A 23,102-nucleotide genomic window follows, 5' to 3' on the forward strand; every position below is an offset into this window, starting at 1 on the left:
GGATCACACTCCTCAGCCTCCCTGAAAAAGTCTATTTGGGGGTTCTGGAGAGGAGGGTCCATCGGACAGTCGAACATCGGATTCAGGAGGAACAGTGTGGTTTTCGTCCTGGTCGCGGAACAGTGGACCAGCACTACACCCTTAGCAGAGTCCTGGAGGGTGCATGGGAGTTCGCCCAACCAGTCTACATGTGTTTTGTGGACTTGGAAAAGGTGTTCAACCATGTCCCTAGGGGAATCCTGTGGGGGGTGCTCCGGGAGTATGGGGTACCAGACCCCCTGATGAGGGCTGTTCGGTCCCTGTACAACCAGTGTCAGAGCTTGGTCCGCATTGCCGGCAGTAAGTCGAACCCGTTTCCAGTGAGAGTTGGACTCCGCCAGGGCTGCCCTTTGTCACCGATTCTCTTCATAACTTTTATGGACAGAATTTCTAGGCGCAGGCAGGGTGTTGAGGTGTTCCGGTGTGGTGGACTCAGGATTGTGTCACTGCTTTTTGCAGATGATGTTGTCCTGTTTGCTTCATTAGGCCGTGATCTTCAGCTCTCTCTGGATCGGTTCGCAGCTGAGTGTGAAGCGGCCGGGATGGGAATCAGCACCTCCAAATCCGAGACCATGGTGCTCAGCCGGAAAAGGGTGGAGTGCCCTCTCAAGGTTGGGAGCGAGATCCTGCCTCAAGTGGAGGAGTTCAAGTATCTCGGGGTCTTGTTCACGAGTGAGGGAAGAATGGAGCGTAAGATCGACAGGAGGATCGGTGCGGCGTCCGCAGTGTTGCGGGCTCTGCATCGGTCTGTAGTGGTGAAAAAGGAGCTGAGCCGTATGGCAAAGCTCTCAATTTACCAGTCGATCTATGTTCCTACCCTCACCTATGGTCATGAGCTATGGGTAGTGACTGAAAGAACGAGATCGTGAATACAAGCGGCTGAAATGAGTTTCCTCCGCAGGGTGTCTGGGCTCTCCCTTAAAGATAGGGTGAGAAGCTCAGTCATTCGGGAGGGGCTCATAGTTGAGCCACTGCTCCTCCGCATCGAGAGGAGTCAGATGAGGTGGCTCGGGCATCTGATCAGGATGCCTCCTGGACACCTCCCTGGTGAGGTGTTCCGGGCACGTCCAACCGGGAGGAAGCTCTGGGGAAGACCCAGGACACGTTGGAGGGACTATGTCTCCCGGCCGGCCTGGGAATGCCTCGGGATTCTCCCGGAAGAGCTAGAAGAAGTGGCCAGGGAGAGGGAAGTCTGGGTATCTCTGCTCAAGCTGCTGCCCCTGCGACCTGACCTCAGATAAGCGGAAGAGGATGGATGGATGGATGGATGGAGAGAAAACCACAGCACATCAATAACAAAATATGTCTTTAGGTTTGATGAAAGACCTGATAGGAGATAATTTGCAAGACTCTAAGGAAGCACTTTCCAGAACAAAGGAATTACTTGATAGCTAGAAATAATTGTATAAGCATTAATAACAAAACTCCCACAAATAATATATAAGATGCACAAGTGCAAAGCTAAAATGATAATGTATTTAATTATGAAGTAGTAATACATCTAACTGCATATTGCAAAAACAAGCTGGAATTATTTAATTTGGGGAATCCAAGGCACGCTACTGGGAAAAAAATAGGAAAAATAAAAAAGCAAATCAAATCTCACAAAAGATTTATTCAATTGGCCTATGATTGTGTATACACGGTATTTTGATCAGTCTGCTTATTCTGTGTGAAATGCCAACAGGACTGATTTGTCCACTGAAAGGGCTACACAACATTTTAGGTAATACAAGTATAATTGTATGTGAAATGTTAGGGCAAATAAAGTACTTACCTCTTACTGAAGCTTTACTTGTTACTAAGCATAGACAGCATAGCAACAAATATACACTTCACATTGTAGTCTTTGCTTGCAAATGAAGACAAAAAGTTACATAACAAAATATTCTCAAATCTGCCTAACCTAATGGAGAGACACAAGGAGTGCCTGCACAGTGCCAGCACCATTGGGTACAAGGTATAGATCAATACTAGGATTAATTACGTGGCCCACTTATACACCCACCCAGAGTCTCACTCGCAATGGGCCAATTTAAATCACAATCAACCTTACCATCATGACTTTGGTATATAGAAGAAAAATAGGTGTGCTGGAAGATACCAATCTGGTATAAATACTGCCAGCACTACCACTACACAACAGATAGTCATATTGCTTAATCAGATCTTTAAAAACAAATTATCAGAAAACAATCAAATAAAATAAAAATATTACAACTACACTAGGCAAACTGGTGAACTTTTTCATTTTTCTTCCAAATTTCATATATTCTGGTACTTATTTTTTAGCAGAAGCATATGAAGAATGTTAAAAAGATGCACAACCAATACAGAAGCATCATTCTTATTATAAGCCTGTCATCCTAGGAAGTCTCTACACAGATTTATCACTATTCAGATTTTGTTATTTTTCTCAAATTTCTGTTATCCAGTGTGTCTTTGTCAAACGTAACAGTATGAGCAAAAATGTTCTGAGCCAGCTTATAGTGAAGGGCACTATACATACAAAGGAAGGTATGCTGTTCAGGGATGAGCAGTGCTGCCTAACCAATGGCTTTTCTCTATAGAGTATGCACATTCTCATTAATCTCTGAATGAATCTCTATAGAATATACACATTCTCATTAATCACTGGAGTTTCTCAGGGAACTGCAGTTTGCTCCCACATCCAAAATTAAATTACCTGTAAATTGTAAATTTGCAACTGAATGTGTGTGCATCCTGCAGTGGTCTCATGTTCTGTGCAGGGCTAACTTCTGCTTTGCACTGAACACTGGATTGATAAGCCAAGCATAATAAAATGGAAAAATCAGGCTAATAAAAAGTATGCTTGGCAAACGTTTCATTGTTTTTATATCTGACAGTAACTGGACCACAACTAATTTCACATCATGGGTATCCCTACATGGGCATGACATGCTCTACCTATGTTACATGTATCTGACCAAATGGATGAAGTGAGTGTGTGTAACTGGATATCAGTGTGCTCGGTGATAGATTGCCATCTTATACAGGTATAATTATTGCTTTGTGAGTTAGTTTCTGGGATAAACTTAACTACTACAGACCCTATACTGGAAATACTTTCAGAAAAAGGAAGGCTGAATTAAAATATATCCAGTTTCCATTTTATGAAAAGGTGTCATTATAGCATTATAGTATGTGTAGACCCCTTCCCACAGGCAGATGGCATATCTGGACAGACTTTCCTGGACAAAATAGTTGGCAATTTTAGCTACAGATCTACGCGGAACTGTTTATGCAGCACATTAAGTTCTGCTAGGAATTCTATTTGTGCGACTCCTTGATCAGGAAGTAGCTTGTTTTCATTTCTATAATTTTTTTCGTTCTTTTTTTTTTTTGTTCCTTTTTGTAAAATGAAATGGCTGATAGTATAATTTCCAACTTTTTTCGATGCTAAAAATATTTAAATAAAGAACGTACACTTTTGACTTTAAATGCACATCGTATTCTGATAATGGATGCAAAACACAGAAAGCTTCTTAGAAAGCAGAGACTGCATCTAGCCAAGCAACTAATCGTTGGAGATACAATAGTTCAGTATTTATATCAAGAAAACATTCTAACAGAAAGTCACGTGGAAGAAATACGTTCTCAGAATACAAATAAAAAAAGGGCTATTCAACTTTTAGACATCTTACCAACAAGGGGACCTAAAGCCTTTGATTTTTTTATTGACTCCATTCAGGATGAATATCCCTGGATAAAAACCAAGTTGTTGGATGAGTTGACACGGCTTGGAGACGGCCAGACTGGCTCTGCAGGTATGAAGTTTATTCAAACTGCTCGTTTCTTTGTCGCTTAAGTTGCTCTTTTCGTTACGTTCGTGTTACACCTGCTACACAGAATAAGCACACTGTTCTAAGTTTTGATTTGATATTTTTGCACTGACTGCATGCATGAATAAATGAATAATTACAATCGATGAAAAAGTTTTTTTTGCCACAATCTTTTTTTCTTTTTTAATTGTTTAGAAATTGAAAACTCATGAAACAGTTCCAGCAGTGTATAGTATAAAGATAACGTGCTCATATTGAGCGAGACGAACTTGGGAAAGCTAACCACGGAATTAAAGTGAGTATGGTTAAAATATATATATATATATATATATATATATATATATATATATATATATATATATATATATATATCAGTCATTCTAGGGGGGTCCCAGTTCAGTTCTGGGGAATACTGTGGCTGCGGGTGTTCATTCCCACCAGTTTCACAAATAAATAGTTAATCTTACTTCATATTTAGCATTCAGAAATAGTATATTTATAGTATAGTATATTTATTTGTGAACAAAAATTCAGAAATTTGCAATGTCTTTAAATGTGAAATTTTAACATGCTCATTTTGTCATACACCTTTTCCTGTGGACCTCACGATTAGTAACAAACAGTGCAGACACAGGAGCAAATGACACTTGACTGCTAAAAAAGAGCCGCCAATTTTCCCAGTTTCTACCTTTTTTGTGTCAATTCAGAATTTGCAAAATGAGTCTGCTAAATTCTTAGGGGAATGTAGCAAGCATTTGTGTGTGACATCACTTATTTTTCTTTTTAAGATTTTGTTCTGTTTTAATGTTCTCGCAACTTAATCTTTTTCTTATTAATTAGCTCACAAGAGAATTTTAGCTTGAAGTAGCTGGTTCCCTTTAGTATTCAGTGTCATTTGCACCTGTGTCTGTACTGATCATCACTAATCGTCAATATTTGGATACAGTTAAGGAAATAAACCTCACAAGTAAATTCTGTTTATATATAAATAGACTAGCATATATTTCTGAATGCAAAATTATAGAATAAGAAGACTAAACACTTAAGTCATTCAGAAGTAAAACTAAACCATTAATTTGTGATATTGGTTGAAATGAAAACCTTCAGCCACAGTGGTACCCCAGGACTGAATTTGGGAGTCTCTGAATCAATCAATGTAGCTTTATTGTCATACTAGCAAAATACCCGCGCTTCGCAGCAGAGACGTAGTGTGTTAAAGAGGTTATATAAACATATATATACATATATCTACATATACATATATATATATATATACATACATATGCACATCCACATATACATATATATACAAATTTACACATCTACATATATACATACATACATATAGGGATGGGAATTGATAAGATTTTCACGATTCCGATTCCATTTTCGATTCTGTTTAACAATTCGATTCTTTATCGATTCTCCCATCGATTCTTATTTTTACAAAAGGAGAACACATAGGTCGATTAACTTAGAACTTTGTTTTATATCTTATCTTTGAACAAGATAGAAATTTAGGAGTAGCATGACCTTACAAACCCAACAGTGAGATCTTAAGAGATCCACAGCCTACAGCTCCTCGATGGGGTGCCATGGGGTCCCCAGAAAAAAATGTGTAAATGTAAAATAATAATAAAATAAATATTCTTCTGTAGCAATAACAAAGTATAACAAATTATTCTGTGGCAATTACACAAGAATGTCCAGTAACATTTACACTCCCCTTTTTAAAAGTATATATGAGCTGAGCACTCAAAAATAAAACTACATCAGCCAGCAACAAATACAATCAACTCAAGTCCAATGGAACTGTGCACAGTGCAATTCTGCAACCATCAACTATTTTGACAGCTACATCCATGTTGGCCGCATTATCAACAGTGGCGGCCACAACCTTGTCTTTGATACCATACTCCTCCAAGATCTCATCAATCTCCTTTGCTACAGCTGTCCCTGTCTGTGCCTGGTACACTGGTTTGGTTTTGAGGACTTTTTCTTGAGCCTGGCCATTCCTGACATAATGCAGCGTTACTGTGAGGTAATGATCTTGACTAAAACTTGCCCATCCATCTGCAGTGACGGCTACCTTCAACACATGTTTCAGCTCAGAAATGGAAACGGATGAAACATCTGGTAAGAGGAGAACACGCAAATTTGACATTCCCTGACTTAGCATACAATTAAACACATTCACTTACCGAAAATCGGGGGCATCTACTGTGGCAAATGGGTGCAAGCCTTTTACCACAAACTTAGTCACTGCTCGGTGACATTCGTCTATCCTGGCCTGTGTCATTTTACTTTTCCCCGCCTCTGTGAAAGGAGAAGCTACCGGTAGACTGCAGCGAGAACTGCCAGCATCTGAGACAGCCTGACTCTGTCTGTCTCTCTCGTTATGGTCATCTAAATGCAATGCACAATAATAGCAGGTTTTGCAATAAGGCAAATCGTGCTTCAGTTGTGAGAAGCAGATCATAGAATGGTTGAAAATAGTTTACTGTCAAATAATGCAAAGAGTACGCGACACGTGTTTCGCCCTAATTCTTGGCTCATCAGGTGTACACACTCACTGCACTCCCTTACGGGAATCGAACCTCGGACGTCAGCACTAGAGGGGCTTCGCAGCGGTGAAGTATTGCTTTTAAATTTTAATTAAGAAGAAAAGAAAACCTTTTTAAATTGAGGGAAAATATACCAATAACAATTTGTTAAGGATCTGTTTTTTTGTGAAGCTGCCTTTACACAGCCTGTCAGCTGTTTTATAAACGAACGCCATATAAGGCCGTCCTTTCTCCTTCACAGTCAGTTCATGTGATTACGTGGGAGGCGTGATGACGTGATACGCAACCCCGCCTCCCACGGCCAGCGAGCTGCAGTACATTACAGTATATGGACAAAAAAGAGGTTCCAGTTATGACCGTTACGCTTTGAATTTCGAAATGAAACCTGCCTAACTTTTGTAAGTAAGCTGTAAGGAATGAGCCTGCCAAATTTCAGCCTTCCACCTACACGGGAATTTGGAGAATTAGTGATGAGTGAGTGAGTGAGTCAATGAGGGCTTTGCCTTTTATTAGTATAGATATACCAAATACAGTGTACAAGTATAATGAAATTCTTAATTTGAATGCCCACTTTGCAGAATACAACCATCGACTAACAATTGCTGGAACATTTAACAGTATAGTAGTGTAATATTACAGAACAGATTCTGTTCACACAACATGCAACCTGGTCTAGAATTGAGGTGAAATAGTACAGTAGAGTAAAGTGACTTTTGTTAAATGAGTAGTTGTAATCATTTTAGCACTTTAGGATTTAAACAATAACGTGACAGATCTGGGATTTAGTAATAATAATAAAGTGCAGTGTAGCTAATCTTAAACGGGGCATACAGTACATAGGTCATAGTAAGTAGTGAACAGATGAATGAGAGTTCATGGACTTAGCAGTACAGTAAATGATGTAGTGGAAAATACTGCCAATATTACAATCGAAAATAGTGTGACATAAATACAGATCACTACAGAGTCAGATGCTGTACACAGAAGTTGACGCAGCAGCCTTACAGTGACACTGGCTACAATCAATGCCTCAGCAGAGTTTGCATGCTGTCCCTGTGTGTTTATTTCTTTTCCCCCACATTCCAAAGACACATGCTTCATGTTAATTAGTGAGCCAAGATGTAGTGGACAGGTGTACTGACCACATGTTCAAGACTGTTTTCTGTATTGCCTTTATGTTGCCATAATAGGCTTCAGGCCTTTTGACCCTGCTTTGAGCTAAGCAGATGAAAATTGATAAATTGAAGGACAGTGGAATTGGAAATATATGGAAAAGTTTAGATACATGCAATTAATATTTAACCATTTTGCCAAATTCACCAACAAATGATGATTCATTATTATTCCACTGGACTTGTTTTCAAACATTTTTAAAGTTGATAAAGTTTATTGTAATGTTTGATTTCAAATACACTTTCCCTGAGTCCTTTTCTCATACTTTTTTATTTATTTATCTTTAAAGCTTCTTTATGTATTTATCTTTATTTAGTATTTATGGAGATATTATTTGTATCCAATATTGTATATGTCGTGTTGTCCTTTCTGAATCTTTTAGCACGAGAGAGGTGCTATATAAAAAATGAATTAAAAATAAAGATGGATACATTAAAAATATTATTATTATTACTTCAAATGGAAACATTGAAAGTAATAACTATAATATAAAAAAGATGGCTTAAGGGATTTTCATGTAAACTATATTGATTGAAACAAAGGGATTCAACATTTGGCTTGGTTGTTTCACAACATCAACATAAATTGCAGACACTACTGATGCTAATTGTGATCTTCATTTTAGAGTAATTTTGTTTCTAACCACCCTTGGAAAATTTGCTAAATGCTTAAGTACATGAAGGATCATTAATAACATACTAATTAAAATAATACAACTCATAAGACTATTAGAGAGTTTTTAGGATTTGCCATGGGTTTCATCCATGCTTCTATTTCCTAAAAAAATCTTTTTCTAGTATAGAGTTGTATGTAACTGGATCTTTTCTCTGCTAGTTGTGGATACTAGGCTGAGACCAGTCTCGGAGAGCTCTCAAGTTCATTGCTAGGCATATTTGAATATACAATACTGAAATTAGAGCATTGCAGGGCATGCTCACATATACACTTACATGCTTGCTCACACAAGAGCAGTTTAGTCATTAGTTATCATAATAGTATATACAGTTGTGTTAAAAATAAGGCAGTAGACAAGAAAAAGGTTTGGGGATGGCCAACCCGTATACTGAAAAATCAGCAAAATAAAAGAAGCACATCTTTACAGATTGGAGTTCACAACTGAACTGAACTAATAGGATGAGTCTCTTCTATAAATATGGTGGATATGAGGAAGAGGTGGAGTTAGGGTGGCCAGAACAGGAACCGACATGGCAGGAAGATGAATTCTGGGTACCGGAAGTGATGTTAGTTGTTGGTTTGGTAGAGAATACACCGAGAGATGGGGCCTTCAGCTGAACTGTAGGGAAACAAAAGGAGAGAGGATCAGTTGCGAGCATCAACCCCCGGTCTGGCTGATAAATAACACTCTTTGATCCTGTAAACTGTCCCCCATGCGTATGTGTGTGACACAGCACCCGCCTCAGCCCAGACCCATCGGGACGGAAGGCCCAAATCGAGAGGTCCGCCTCAGCCCAGACCCATCGGGGTGGAAGGCCCAAATCGAGAGGTCGTGAACCTGAGAAAGAGCATCAGTGTTGGCTTGGAGAGAACCCTGATAATAAAGGACAGAAAACGTATAAGGCCGGAGGTCCAAAAACCAACGAGTGACACATTTTAGCTCAGTCACCAAAATTATTTTGCAGGTAGTGTGATAAGTTTTTGTGATCACAGTTGAGGTTTATTTAATTTAGATTTTTCTGATTCAGTGCTGTGCCTTCCTTGTTTTTTTTTTTTCTTTTTTATCCTAGATGTTATATTTTTCACCCAAACCAAATTTTTTTGATTGGCTATCTTAATCTATAGGAGCGATGATCCTAAATTTTAGAACAGATGACATTTAAAAAAAATTTATGAGATGTAAACAGACAGTACCCTAAATGTAGAATAAAATCCACAAAAATGGAGAGTAAACTCCACTAAAGTAGACAGATACATACTGTACATCGATAGTAATTTATTTGTCCAAAGTAGAAATTTAGCCTTTACAGAAGCTTAAGAAATTTAGAAATATAGTTGGTCAAAATTGACCCAAAGGACATGGCAGGTGTTAAAATGTGTAGCAACTGTAAATATTTGTAACATTTGGAAACTTCTTTGCTTTTTTTAAAGTTAGAACACCTTATTAAAAGTCCTAAACATGTCCAAGCTGAAAAGAATGCATTTAGGTATGTTTTATTGGTTATAAACAAGCTATTCTTAATGCAGTGAAAAATACATTATAGCCAATAGTGACTTGAAAGTCTTTGCTGTGTTTGAAATGTGTGGCAGTTGTAGAAAAATGTGACCTTTAGAAACATTTTTGTTTTTTGTAAACAAACAAACTGCTCTAAATGCAGTGGATAATCCATTGAAGTCAATGGTGGGTCAGAATTGACCCTCAAGACATGACAAGGTAAGTATTTTTAGTAGCTGTGCAAATTGTGGAATTTTAAAATTTTTATTTACTGTTTCATATATTTGAGGAAATATAGGAAAATTCAGATGAAAATTCAGGGCACTTTTACTGATTTTTTTTTTCTCATACCAAAACAGAATGGAAAAAGGAAAACTAAGGGCAAAGATTGTGATTGACCTCACAGTACCTGAAAAACGTTTAAATAGCTTCTGGTGCTGTCAGGCACAATGTCATTTGATTTAAAATGTGGCAAGGTCACAATACTTTGGAAGTCTGAAACAGTATTGGGAAGGTGTAAGCAAGTAATCTTCTTCTTCTTCTTTTGGCTGCTCTTGTTAGGGGTTGCCAGAGCAGATCATCTTCTTCTATATCTTTCTGTCCTCTGCATCTTGTTCTGTTACACCCACCATCTGCATATCCTCTCTCACCACATCCATAAACCTTCTCTTAGGCCTTCCTCTTTTCTTCTTCCCTGGCAGCTCTATCCTTAGCATCCTTCTCCCAATATACTCTGCATCTCTCCTCTGCACATGTCCAAACCAACACAATCTCGCCTCTCTGACTTTGTTTCTCAACCGTCCAACCTGAGCCGACCCTCTAATGTACTCATTTCTAATCCTATCCATCCATAATCTGCTATTCCATTCATTTACTAGTTGTGTAATTTGATGGCCTCAGGGCAGTGAGAATCAGCAACTGCAGTGTTTTAAGTTTGAGATGCTCTCCAACTTGAAGTCATGTAGCATGCTGTTGGCTGAATTGTCCTAAATACAGGCATCCTCTCACTGTAGAATTTTTCCTAGAATAATGTTAACATATGGCATATGGCTGTACAGTGTTTTTAGAAATACAAATGAGTAATGTCACCAAATGGCAGGAAAAATATTTTGTTGTTGTTTGTTTACACAGTATTACATATCAAAGTGAAGGGAGAGAAAAATGAGGGCAAAATGTCCAATATCCATTTGTTGCATTTCCTAGCCCCTGTTTTCTTTCTTACTTTCTTTATACTAAGACCCTTCAGTGTCAAGAGTCCTCTAATTTTCCAACAGTTTTCATAGTTATGTTTGGAGAAGAAAGGGTTATTGAGACAAATCTAGTTATTTTTTTGCTAGCACTGAACATCATAGGTCTGGAGTGCTGTAAATCAGGGTACTTGTATGCTTTTTAAGAGTGGTCTCCCACAGCAAGGTGGATACAGTTTTGACAGCATAAAAATACAAATAATTTTTCTTTTTTCTACATTGTGCCCACTGGAGTAGTTTTCAGGCAAGGGAAATATTTAGAAAGTGTAAAGATGAGTTTATTTCTTGACTTGTACAGTAATCCCTCCTCCATCGCGGGGGTTGCGTTCCAGAGCCACCCGCGAAATAAGAAAATCCGCGAAGTAGAAACCATATGTTTATATGGTTATTTTTATATTGTCATGCTTGGGTCACAGATTTGCGCAGAAACACAGGAGGTTGTAGAGAGACAGGAACGTTATTCAAACACTGCAAACAAACATTTGTCTCTTTTTCAAAAGTTTAAACTGTGCTCCATGACAAGACAGAGATGACAGTTCCGTCTCACAATTAAAAGAATGCAAACATATCTTCCTCTTCAAAGGAGTGCGCATCAGGAGCAGAGACTGTCAGAAAGATAGAGAGGAAAGCAAACAAATCAATAGGGCTGTTTGGCTTTTAAGTATACGAAGCACCGCGGCACAAAGCTGTTGAAGGCGGCAGCTCACACCCCCTCCGTCAGGAGCAGAGAGAGAGAGAGAGAGAGAGACAGAGAAAAACAAATATCAAAAATCAATACGTGCCCTTCGAGCTTTTAAGTATGCGAAGCACCGTGCAGCATGTCGCTTCAGGAAGCAGCTGCACAGAAGGTAGCAACGTGAAGATAAATCTTTTAGCATTTTTAGACTAGCGTCCCTATCGTCTAGGTGTGCGAACAGCCCCCCTGCTCAATCCCCCTACATCAGGATCAGAGAAAGTCAGCGCAAGAGAGAGAGAGAAAAGTAAGTTGGGTAGCTTCTCAGCCATCTGCCAATAGCGTCCCTTGTATGAAATCAACAGGGCAAACCAACTGAGGAAGCATGTACCAGAAATTAAAAGACCCATTGTCCGCAGAAATCCGCGAACCAGCAAAAAATCCGCGATATATATTTAAATATGCTTACATATAAAATCCGCAATAGAGTGAAGCCGCGAAAGGCGAAGCGCGATATAGCGAGGGATTACTGTACTTCCAAAAGGTCTGATATGAGCATTATTGAATGAGTGAACTTTCATGGAAGAGGAACTCCATCAGATTTACAGGAACTGTATGAGGTTGTTCAAGAATGTAAACCTTCGTTTAAGTAGAAATTATATCAGATCTTCATTATATGTGTAATAATGTCTGTACACTTTGGTAAGTAAAAGTACATCATATGTAATATTAAGTCATATTTTGATTACATTATATATTTTTCATTCATTTTTTCTCAAAACCCACTAGAGCCTATACCTATAGCAACAGGTGTGAGTCTGTTACGTTGCACCTTCATGTTATCTCAAACAAATATTATTTTTGATCCATCCGATATCCAATCATGCATGTGATGTGTGGCTGGAAAATCTGGAGTGCTTCAATGAAATTCTGCTATAGACATGGGTAGAATATGCACAATCTAATATAAGAAGAGAAGTTGAATCTTAATGAAAATATATTATTTTTACATGTTCTACACATTTTTGGAATTTGAAACACAGGTCATTTATTTGTAAATGACAAAAAAGTGTTGTTCACATTTTTTTTATACCGTTAAGCTGCATGTGCAACTTTTTTGCATTAAAAAGAAAAACACAACTTCAGAGAGTCTTAAGGATTTATTTACAGCAAGCTGTGAACATTGTAGGCTGACTACAGTAGTAAATCATATGTCATGAAGTAAGAAAGATAAATCTTGCTGTAAAAGTTTCTGGATAGCTTCAAGGAATACTTGTTTACCACAATATTCTACGTGGAGCAATTGCAAACATTTTTTAAGGTTTTGGATCAGAACTCCCTTTGAGCTTTGCCACATGAACTGTTTCTTTTAAAAAGATGTTTTTTTTTTGTTTTTTTTTAAATTTTGAAATAAACAAGAGGTTTTCGACTTTGAATACTCTCAAGAAGTAACTTTTTCAAGATGTAACTATTCATGAAATGGATATCAGTTGATATCATAGGACAGAAAACTAAATTACTGGAAGCATATGGAATCTGTCATTTACTTAAAGGTAGTACACTATTGTTTGGTTGTTTATGGAGGCAAATGGTTCTTTAAATGACACAATTTTCACAGTTAACCATTCTTTGCATCGCAGTTGTTTTTAAATTAAATTATGTAAAACAATAATTCATTCCAGGTACTGCCTTGCCAGTTGCTTTTTATGTGGAGGTAGCTCATCTAAAATGAGCTGATAAATATTTTATTTTTACCTTGAAAAAATCAATTAAAAAGGATTAAATAATTATCAGTTGTCAAACTACATGACCCACCTTGCATACTGTTTCTTGGCAATGATAATTGCTTCTCTATTACCTGAGGCCATTTTGCAAATAAGATCATTGTATTTAAATAAGCCTCAAACTTTTGGGATTGCATCAGTTAGGTTACTTTTTATTGTCAAGCTTTGTTTTGTTTAAATCTAAAGTGATAATGAACCATTTCCTTTTGAATGTAAGTGGCACAACAGTGTTTACCTCCTCTGCACTACCCCTGTAATAAAACTAATTTGAAAAGACTATGTGAGGGCTACTGTCTTACAGATACTGTGTGCTGGGTTTGAATCCTTTCTCTGTAAAGGTTAAACACTACCGTTTTCTCTGAGTATTTCTACGGGTATTGCAGGGTCTCCACTCACATCTCAAAGATGTGTGTGCTAGATTAATTGGTGACTGTATACTGACAAAGTGTTACTGAGAGTGAATGAGTGGTCCCTATGATGGATGGGCACTTTTGATTTAAGAATGTTATGTTATATAGTCATGCAAGCCGAGGCATGATACCAATTAAGGTAGTCAGTTTTCACTTCTCACTACAGCCAAAGCTGTTTCTTGTGCCCTTCTCAATGAGTTGCATATGCAGTAATAGCACAAATGACAAATACTGAACTATTAATATGTTATCTTAATTAAGTAGGTTTTGGTTCTACTCAAATCTTATTTTTAGACTTAATATTCAATTTTATAATTCTGTCATTTTTATGTTAACTCGTGTCCCTAATAAATTTTTCACATCCCATTTACTTTACTCTTAGATTAAATACTTCTCAGTCAAGTGCTGCTTCATGCATTTTTTGATAGAATAAAGACCAGGAGGATGTGGAAATAGAGTCAATAACTAAGAGAGAGGCAGAATGAGCAAAATCAAACCTGGTGAATGTCAGTCCAAGTGGAGCTGTTGTAATGGCTGTATTATCAGAAAAGTAAATGAGACTCAGCTGCTACCCCAAAACTTTCTACATTGTCACCTGCATTATAGAGACTAACTGATAGATCATTACTAGTTCAGTGGAAATAATAAAATGTAATTTTTTGGTCTCATTTTTCTTCAGAAATTTGACTTACTCTGCTTAAAGCTGAAAACAACACTATAGTGAAAATCTGAAAATAATTTGATTGTAATTTTTTATTGCACCTCATTTTTGCCGGTGAGCATATAATATTATATAATCACCTGTAGTCTAGACCTAATTTCCTTGTTGTGTATCACTCTTTGGTTTAGTGACTGCTGTACTGCCTCACATAATTACCAGTCTACATGTCCTTAATCTCTGTCATTTTCAGAAAGAAATGCTATACTAGCTCACTTGCAAGTGTCTTCAGGTGGAGCAGCTCAGGGAGAAATCTCAGATTTGAGTTGCAAAAGCCCTAATTACTGTACCAGATGTGAGTAATAAGTAAGGATATTCTAAAAATATTGTGAATATATATATTTACAACAACATCATTTATTTACAGTATATAGCACATTTTCATGCAAAAAGTGTAGCTAAAAGTGCTTTACGGGGAGCAAAAGCAACAATTACAGAGAAAAAAGTAATACTTATAAATAAATAAACACAAAATGAATTAATGCAAACTCACAAAATACAAAAAAAATAAATTATAGAAATACAAGGGCACATCTTAAATAACAATTAGCTAAACTCTGTTGCCAAAAAGCCTCACAAGAGGAAAGATCTGTCAACCTTAGGCTTGTATTACAAAATGATAAATGAGAAATCTTTATAAAATAAAAGATATATTATCAAAAATGTGCTGTAGCACAAAAGGCCAAGGAGGAGTTACCTTAGCACAATAGGCAATCCATTGGTGAACAAGTCCCAAAAACACAAATTCAAGAGACGTTGCGAAACAGTTGTCACAAGAATGAGTCGGAGACATCATAAAGAGTTGGGGCAGCCACCCGTATAATATGCTCGGCTGCAAAATTGCTTCATTAGATACAAATTGTTGATAGGTTGAAGTCCAGAACAGAACTGCCTGTACTGAGGCAAGATGGCCGTTTTAAAGGCCTAGAAAGGAAATGACGTCAACGGGCAGGAACTGGGAGTGTCTTCCTCAGGCTCGGAAGTGACGTCATCCTTGGGGCCGGCAAGAAGCGGGATTTCCCGGGAAAGGTCTGCAAGGGACTGAGAGAGATAGTCAGTAAACTCCGCCGCCCCCTGGCCTGGCGTAGAATTACTAGTGAGTAAGCCCTTCAGCTGTTTCCCATGAGCACGTGTGTGACACAGTGTAAAGAGGTTAAAAAATCCAGAGAATCAACAGCAAACAAAAGCAGTACTCACTGAGAACTCGCTAATGCCCATCTCAAACAGTATACTACAAGAATATGTGTGTTCCCTCAGCCTTATATTTATTGGGTTGAGGGTAGTCCCTTGATGGAGACAGATAGGTGGCCTTGCCTCTGGGGGAACCACCTACAAAACAAATGAAACATAATAGAACAAGTAATGACACAATACACAAAACTAATAAGAAAACACAATAATGCAAATAATTGACACACGTAATATTATAAGAATAAATAAATGAATCAAAAAAGAGCAGAAAAGACATAAAAAAGGATTTTGAACACTAGCCTGTGGTAAAGTGGGGTCCACGGCTTGTTGGTGTTTTTAAATAAATGATTCTAATAGCCGCACTTGTGTCTTTGGATGGGCATGGTAGGATGGCATGAGCGGTTCCCATGTGCGATGCGGGAATGGAAGGCTCTGCACTTAGTGCACAGGTGCAGAATCACCCGTGATCCAAATTGGCACTGGCAGCTGCTGATTGCCGCAGCTGTGCCACACCCCTATATTAGTAGGAAAGTGCAGTGTTAGGGGGAAAAAAATTAAACAAGGGAGATCGGAGAATGAAAGTTAAAGTAAAGAGTGAAGCAGGCAGGAAATGGGGAAGAGCCATTGCAAGGAGTAGAAGAGCCCCAGGAGGACAACGTTTCACCGATGCTTGGGGTTGTGGTGATGGTTTGCTTAAGCTGAGCCACTTAAACGAGTGGGAGCGACCAAGATGTGTGTGGCTCTGGGTAAGTCCATGAAGGCAGCAGGATTCAGCGACAGAGGCTTGGGTGGTGCGCCTTTCCTTTGTCCATGTGAGCAAAGGACCCAAGCTTAGGTTTGAATTGGGAGCCCTAAGGTGGGGCCATGGAAGCAGCAAGGGACCCAGACCTGTTGATTGCATAAGAAAAAAGGCTGAGTCTGTTGGGTAGCTGGATAAGCTGGGGAGATGGCGGTTTTAATGGGCTTCACTAGGGCATGTGTTTCAATGGACAGTTTCCTGCACTGTCGGTTTTAACCTTGATTCTTTTTTATGGATTATTTATTTATTGGAAGATTTAGCACTGTGCTATTTATTTGGACACTATTCTGATTTTTGATTTGTTTGTTTTAATAAAAGCACTAGAGCACTTTTGCACCCCCCTCTTGCCTTGAGTTAGTGTCCTCATTCACTGGTTCATCCTGGTCATGACTGTTGGCAGTGTCAGCTTCAGGAGGCTCCCGAATACAACAGGGATCATGGAGCCGACCCGCACCGTCACACAACCAGGAGTAGAACCCTGGCTGATGGAGGAGGGGAAAACAAAAACTTCATCAACTGAAATGCTGGAGGAAGTAATCTTCCTGGGTTTCTAAGGCCAAAATATCTCCCAAACCCCACTAAGAATGCTACAAAACATGCAGAGGAAGTTAATGTTGTTAAAATGCACAATACTAGAAGATTAGATGCAGTGTGTCTTGTCAAAAATTGGATCGTCCACATTTCTTCCACTAGCAATGCCATCTGCTGAGTACTATGATCAGATGGAAGTAACACAAGAGGCCACCACGGAAAACATACTAGCAGAGATTATAATGCAAATCTTTTAAGTATATGATATAGCAGTACATATTGTAATCTATCACAACTGGCTTTGACCTGAAAACCATACAGTTTCTGGTTTAGATCCCATCATCTTTTTCTGTATGATCTGAACAAGCTGCACAAAATGCCTGTGTACCAATTGCAAGAGTGTAAATAGTTCTAGTGCATCTTGAACTTAGAAAGCATCTCTTATAATGGAGTCTGCCAAATTAACAATAATAATAAAAGGCATTATATATATATGTGCCAACAGTTTTCACCGTCACATCATTACAGGTGGTTAATAACAGTTCTGCCAAAGTGCTGTCAGTTTTTTAATTTTATATCCTAGTTCTTGTTTTACAACCAGATTTTTAAATTCCATGCTGTTGGAAAATGTTGGAAGATATTTTTGTTTGCCTTTGAGTTTTATTTCAGTCATGTGGTAATGTTGTACTGTACATGATTCATATTGTAAGTATTTTAGATCATGAAATTCTATACAACAAAATATTGTCTCATGTTTACATATATACCTACATACCTGACCTGATTAGTTAATAAAAGTCAGCTGTCATTTTGGTCTTTTACCATTGATGTGGTCTTTCAGTGAAAAATGTACAGTTCAGTCCTCTAAATTGGAAATATTGAACCACCAAAAATGTGAATTATTCTGATACTATTGAAAGTGAGGATATTCTGCTACTTGGTGCTATCAATAACCTTATTGGGCTTTTTAAAATGTTTTTCCAACAGTTTTTGGGTAAACAGAAATTTCAGTAAATTATATATATTTAAGAAGACAAATATCAAGGTACCCTATTTTGCTGACATTTCTAATACTGTTGTCAGACATTCAATTCAGGCACTGTACCTGCAATTCACTTTATAGTGCAGACATTCAGTGGATGCAAAGTGACACAGATTATGTCAATTACATAGTGTCTCTGTCACAGTTCACAGTCACAGCCAGTCACTATTCTGAACTTGCAACAAAAATACAGACATGTCATTGTATACTCTTTTGAGTTTTTCATTTGCAACAGTTATCTCAGACAGGGATGGCTAGTTAATGATTTGTTGCTAATTGTAACAGAAATAAATGGAAATCATTGCAGCAAGAAGATTCCCTTGGAAATAGTTGTATTTAAACTTTTTATATGTACTCTAATAGTTTAACTTCTTTTCAGTGTAACAGTAATTTTGTCCAGTAAATTGCTTAATTGTTCATGAACATTTTTTCCATAAGTTCTGATTCTGAAGTGTCTAATTAACCTGTCTGCTGATAGTTAAATTTTACACGTTTCTCAGTAGTGGAGGGACTTAGTTACCTTGAAGATCAGTATGCATTTTATTGAAACAAGTGTGAGAGTTGTTAATAGAAATGAGCTATTTATAATACTTTTGTTTTTCTTCCATCTTCTTTTGAAGAAATAATTTATCCACAAAAGTCAAAATGTGGGGAGTTTTTTAGGTGTTTTATGGATTAGTTTACATTTATGGGGACTGCATTCATAGTATTGTAAAATGTAACATTTTTTAATATTTAGGGTAGCTACACATACTACTTTTCTCTGATTGTAGTGCAAATGAGATACAAACACGTCAAAAGGGTGAAAGGTTTCCAGACAGTTTCACTGAATAAGCCAGGACCTTCTCTAGCCTTCCCAGATATGGCCTTATTCCAAATAGCCATCCCCTAATGACCATACGTAGGCCTGCAAAGACCTAAAATAGGGCACTGGCTTGTACAGTTCAAACTATATTAAAGTACCAAAATATAGCAAAATGCCGTTGAAGGGAGAGTAACTGTCCAACATCCTGCTTCATAGGACAGCGCAAAACAAATCTATAAATGAAAATTTTAATAAATAATCAGAAAAGGAGGGCAAACAAGAAAAAAAAAACACAAAAGTAAACGGCACAAAGGATTTGCCTAAAAAGGAACTCCAAAGCAACCAAATTCAATGTGTAACCCAGAAATTAGTCATCACAAAAACACAAGCAATAATTCAAAAACCAGAAAATTCTGGCTAGGGTTTATTAAAATTGTATGTACCACTTTCCTGCAATAATTTTTAGGACTAAGCAGGTTAATATTGTACAATTAATGGATGAAAACATACAAGAAGTTTGTAAGGTTGGTTAGATATTAAAACTGTTTTTATAGTTATTTTGAATTTTTCTTTTACAAAATCTTTTGAATTTTCTTCTCATTGCTGTTACTCAAAATTTACAATGTAAGCTTTTTTTTTTATCCTTGGTTAACACTTTTTGTTCTGTCTTGATACCAGGCAGTAATTGCCTGACTTAGTTTACAGAAGTCATTTCTTCCTGGTTTGTTATGATGGACTTGATTTCACTTCACGCAAAATATAAAATGTAATTTAACAGTTATTATTTATTCATTTTCTGTATTTTCATGTATGTATTTAAGAATGCAGCATGCATTTTTGTTAATGGAGAAAACTGTTTATCTAAAATTCAATCATTCCATTTAGTTATGAATATTTCATTTCTTTCATCAGTGCAATTGTTGAAGCTTCTTCCCTGAGTGGGTATTTATACTGAAAAATGGACATCTTGTTCTCTGTTTTTTTTACCCATTCAAAAATGAGGTTTTATGCATTTAGCTGCAGCTGAAAATGTGAGCAATTATGTCATTGAAAGAAAGTGCATATTTTTGTCTATTTTCGGATTAAAAAAGACTTGAATGTGTACATTTCAAATTCAAAATGTAGCCAGTGGCTTTCCTGTAAATCTATTAAGCCTTTGTGCAAAATGTAGTTGAGCTGCCCACTTTCAGTAGTTTTTTTGAATATAAATAGAACACAGAATTTGAAGTTTAGATATTACATGAACATGAATTCTGTTGGCTTATTTGATTCATAATGTTGTAGAATGCCAGTAACAACTTGGCATGTAGGTGTTTTTTTTCCCTTACTTTTAGAAAAATTGGGTCTTTTAAGTTAGCATGGAAAAAAGGCAGATTTTCAAATTTCAGAAACAAAACCTGTATGGAAAGAGAGCTTACATAGAATCTTGACTGTATAATGAAATGAATAGTTGCTTTGCTAATACTCAGTGCTTTAAGTTTCATTTTTTAGTCATCTGGCTGTAATGATGTTCGCACAGATAATGTGAAATTAACCCTCTGACTGATATTATGAAATTGCATAAAGCTTCATTTAAGAGTTGTATTTTGTATTGTTGCATCTGTATTCTTCTTTTATTTCCAGTAAGTGAAAATGGTATTCTGGAGAGTTTGTTAATATATCATTTTAAAACAGAGCATGTGTTTGTTTGCATATGCATACAGTATATTTAATATCTCTGAGATCTGACTTCAAAAGAAAAAAGCTGACACCCTGTTATTTCTTTAATAATACTGTAGTGGTTTGGAGTTCTCTCTGTCTTGCCAGTTGTGATTCATACAGAAGTAGAGTTCTGGTAAACAACATTTAGGGCCAGTGTTTCATTTGTAGCAGAATCAGCACATACAAAGGATGCTGAAATCTACTTCTAAGAACACTGCTGTAGTAACATAAAGTATAATAAAGTGCTGGAAACCTGCTGTTTTAGTACTATATTTATGTACTCAATTGTTGTTGGTTTAATCAGAATATATTAGTTTACTGTAAGCCTTTTAAAGTCTTTATTAGTTTCTGTGTTAAATGTAGAATATTTTAAAATTCAAATTTTTATGACATTATTTTTTTAATTTAGCTTACAAAATTTAAGGCACTTGCTGCATGTCTGCAAGTCACCTGAATAAGTGACACCCAGTTGCCCCTCTGCATTAAGGGCAGGTGGGGCACTAACCTCTATCCCCCAGCAACAACAATATTTATTTCTCTGGCTTGAAGTGGTTAGGTAAGAATAACAGTGAATAAATAACAGAACATAAGTTAATACAAGCATACATAAAATAAATGTGTAATCAATATAAAGGTAGAATATTTATACAGGATCATATTCTAAGTTTCTAAAGATGAGTACAATAATAAGATTCAATGACCAGGAGGACAGACAAAATAAAAAAAAATAAATAAAAAATCTGCAGGTGTCCAAAGCCCAAAAGACCACCCAGGTCATTCTACATAATATGAACATCCTTAAGTTGTTTCTTATTGTTTCCAGGCTTCATCCTTGAGGATTGGAACTAGACAGCCAGTGCACAGTGCCTTGATCAGGTGCTGGTGGTGAAAAGCGCTGCCACAAAAAAAAAAATGGAAACGAAAGCAGGTAGATAGATACTTTATTAATCCCAAGGGGAAATTCACAAAAGTAGAGATAAGTAATAAATGAAGAATATGGTAATTCTATGCATGTATAGTCCATTAGACACCTGAAATGTACCTATGAAAAAGCCTAATTAAAAAACAAGGATTTTATTTCAGGAGATTTTTAAAATGATCCACTATGATAGCCTGGTGTATCTCTGTTGATATTCCAGATTTTTGATGCATAGCAGCAAAAGGTCATCTCTTCACTTCTTTTATACTTTTCTCTTGTATTAGTAAGCCAACTACTATTTAAAAGGTCTCAGGTTATGACTTGGAATGTAGGTGAAACAGGCACTTCAAAATATAGAAATAAGAAAGATTATTTATAGCTTTATATACCATTAGTCTAAAGGGCATGAATAATAAATGTATTGATGCTAAGACTGGACTGGTGAGATATATTGAAATATTCTTTTTCTAGTTAAGATTCTTGCTGCTGCTGCATGTTGAAGTAATTTCAGCTGATTGATGTCTTTCTTAGGTAGTCCTATTAGGAGTGAATTACAGTAATCTTGTCAACTAAAAACACCAATGTGAATTAACTCCTCAACATCTTTCAGTGTTATAAGAGGTCTAGCTTTTTTTTAATGTTCTTTAGATGTAAAACTGTAATATCGTGGACCTCTGAAGTACGATTACCACAACTAACAAAAACTTTTCACCTGTTAAGTGAGACGGAAGCAAATTTAAGACACTGCCCAAGAGACACACCCATTGTCTAAGGCAATTTAATAGAATACTGTTGGTTTATGGTGTCAAATTCTGCACTCAAGTCTAGGAGAACAAGTACAGATATGTGGCCTATGTCCGCATTAACCTGCAAGTCATTTACTACTTTAATCAGTGCAGTTTCTGCACAATGGTTTGTTCTAAAACCTGACTGAAACTTATCAAGAATAGAATGTTTGTTCAAGCAATCACTTAACTGCTGAAAAGCTGCTTTTTCTGAAATGTTACTTTAACAAGTTAGACAATGGCATAACGTTCAGCAACAAAGTTAACCGATATGAAAGATGGAGCATTTCAAACTTTTTATTTACTTGATCCAAAAGTGAGTTATCACATTTTTATTTATTAAATAGTTTTGTAACAATGAGTCATATTCAAAGGTGATAGAAATAATAGAATACAATTACATGTGCTAGTAGACTACCATTAAATAAGTGTTTTTAACAGCACTTTAAAATAGAGTTTAAAACGGAGTACGAATAAGATTGTCGTAGCTCAAGTGCTTTTATACACATCAGACTGCAATTCAAGTGATGTGAAAATGGCATCATTCATGTGTGTTAGTGGTTATTTTTTTCTGTATGGCTAACAGAAATATTACATCTTTAGTACCACTCAAGTTATTTATTGTCTTATTTGCTAAAATTGGTACATTTATAAACATTTTTAACAGACTTTTATTCAAGCCACCTAACATTTCAAAATTAAGCCTACCATAATTTGTCAGCCTTTTTGCTTTTCAAAGTATTTATAC

At 36.8% G+C, this 23,102-nt stretch overlaps 1 protein-coding gene across 1 annotated transcript in view; it reads left to right on the forward strand.

The window, feature by feature from the left end:
- Positions 1 to 3,401: 3,401 nt before the first annotated feature.
- Positions 3,402 to 23,102, forward strand: part of cradd (CASP2 and RIPK1 domain containing adaptor with death domain) — an 88,459-nt gene continuing 68,758 nt past the window's right edge. Inside the window, exon 1 of the mRNA XM_028813326.2 lies at positions 3,402 to 3,827. Coding sequence (XP_028669159.1) covers positions 3,521 to 3,827 — 307 coding nt within the window. The 5' untranslated portion in view covers positions 3,402 to 3,520. The remainder of the gene's footprint in view (positions 3,828 to 23,102) is intronic.

This window comes from Erpetoichthys calabaricus, chromosome 1 (assembly GCF_900747795.2).
Source record: "Erpetoichthys calabaricus chromosome 1, fErpCal1.3, whole genome shotgun sequence".
In the NCBI taxonomy this organism is placed as follows: Eukaryota; Metazoa; Chordata; class Cladistia; order Polypteriformes; family Polypteridae; genus Erpetoichthys; species Erpetoichthys calabaricus.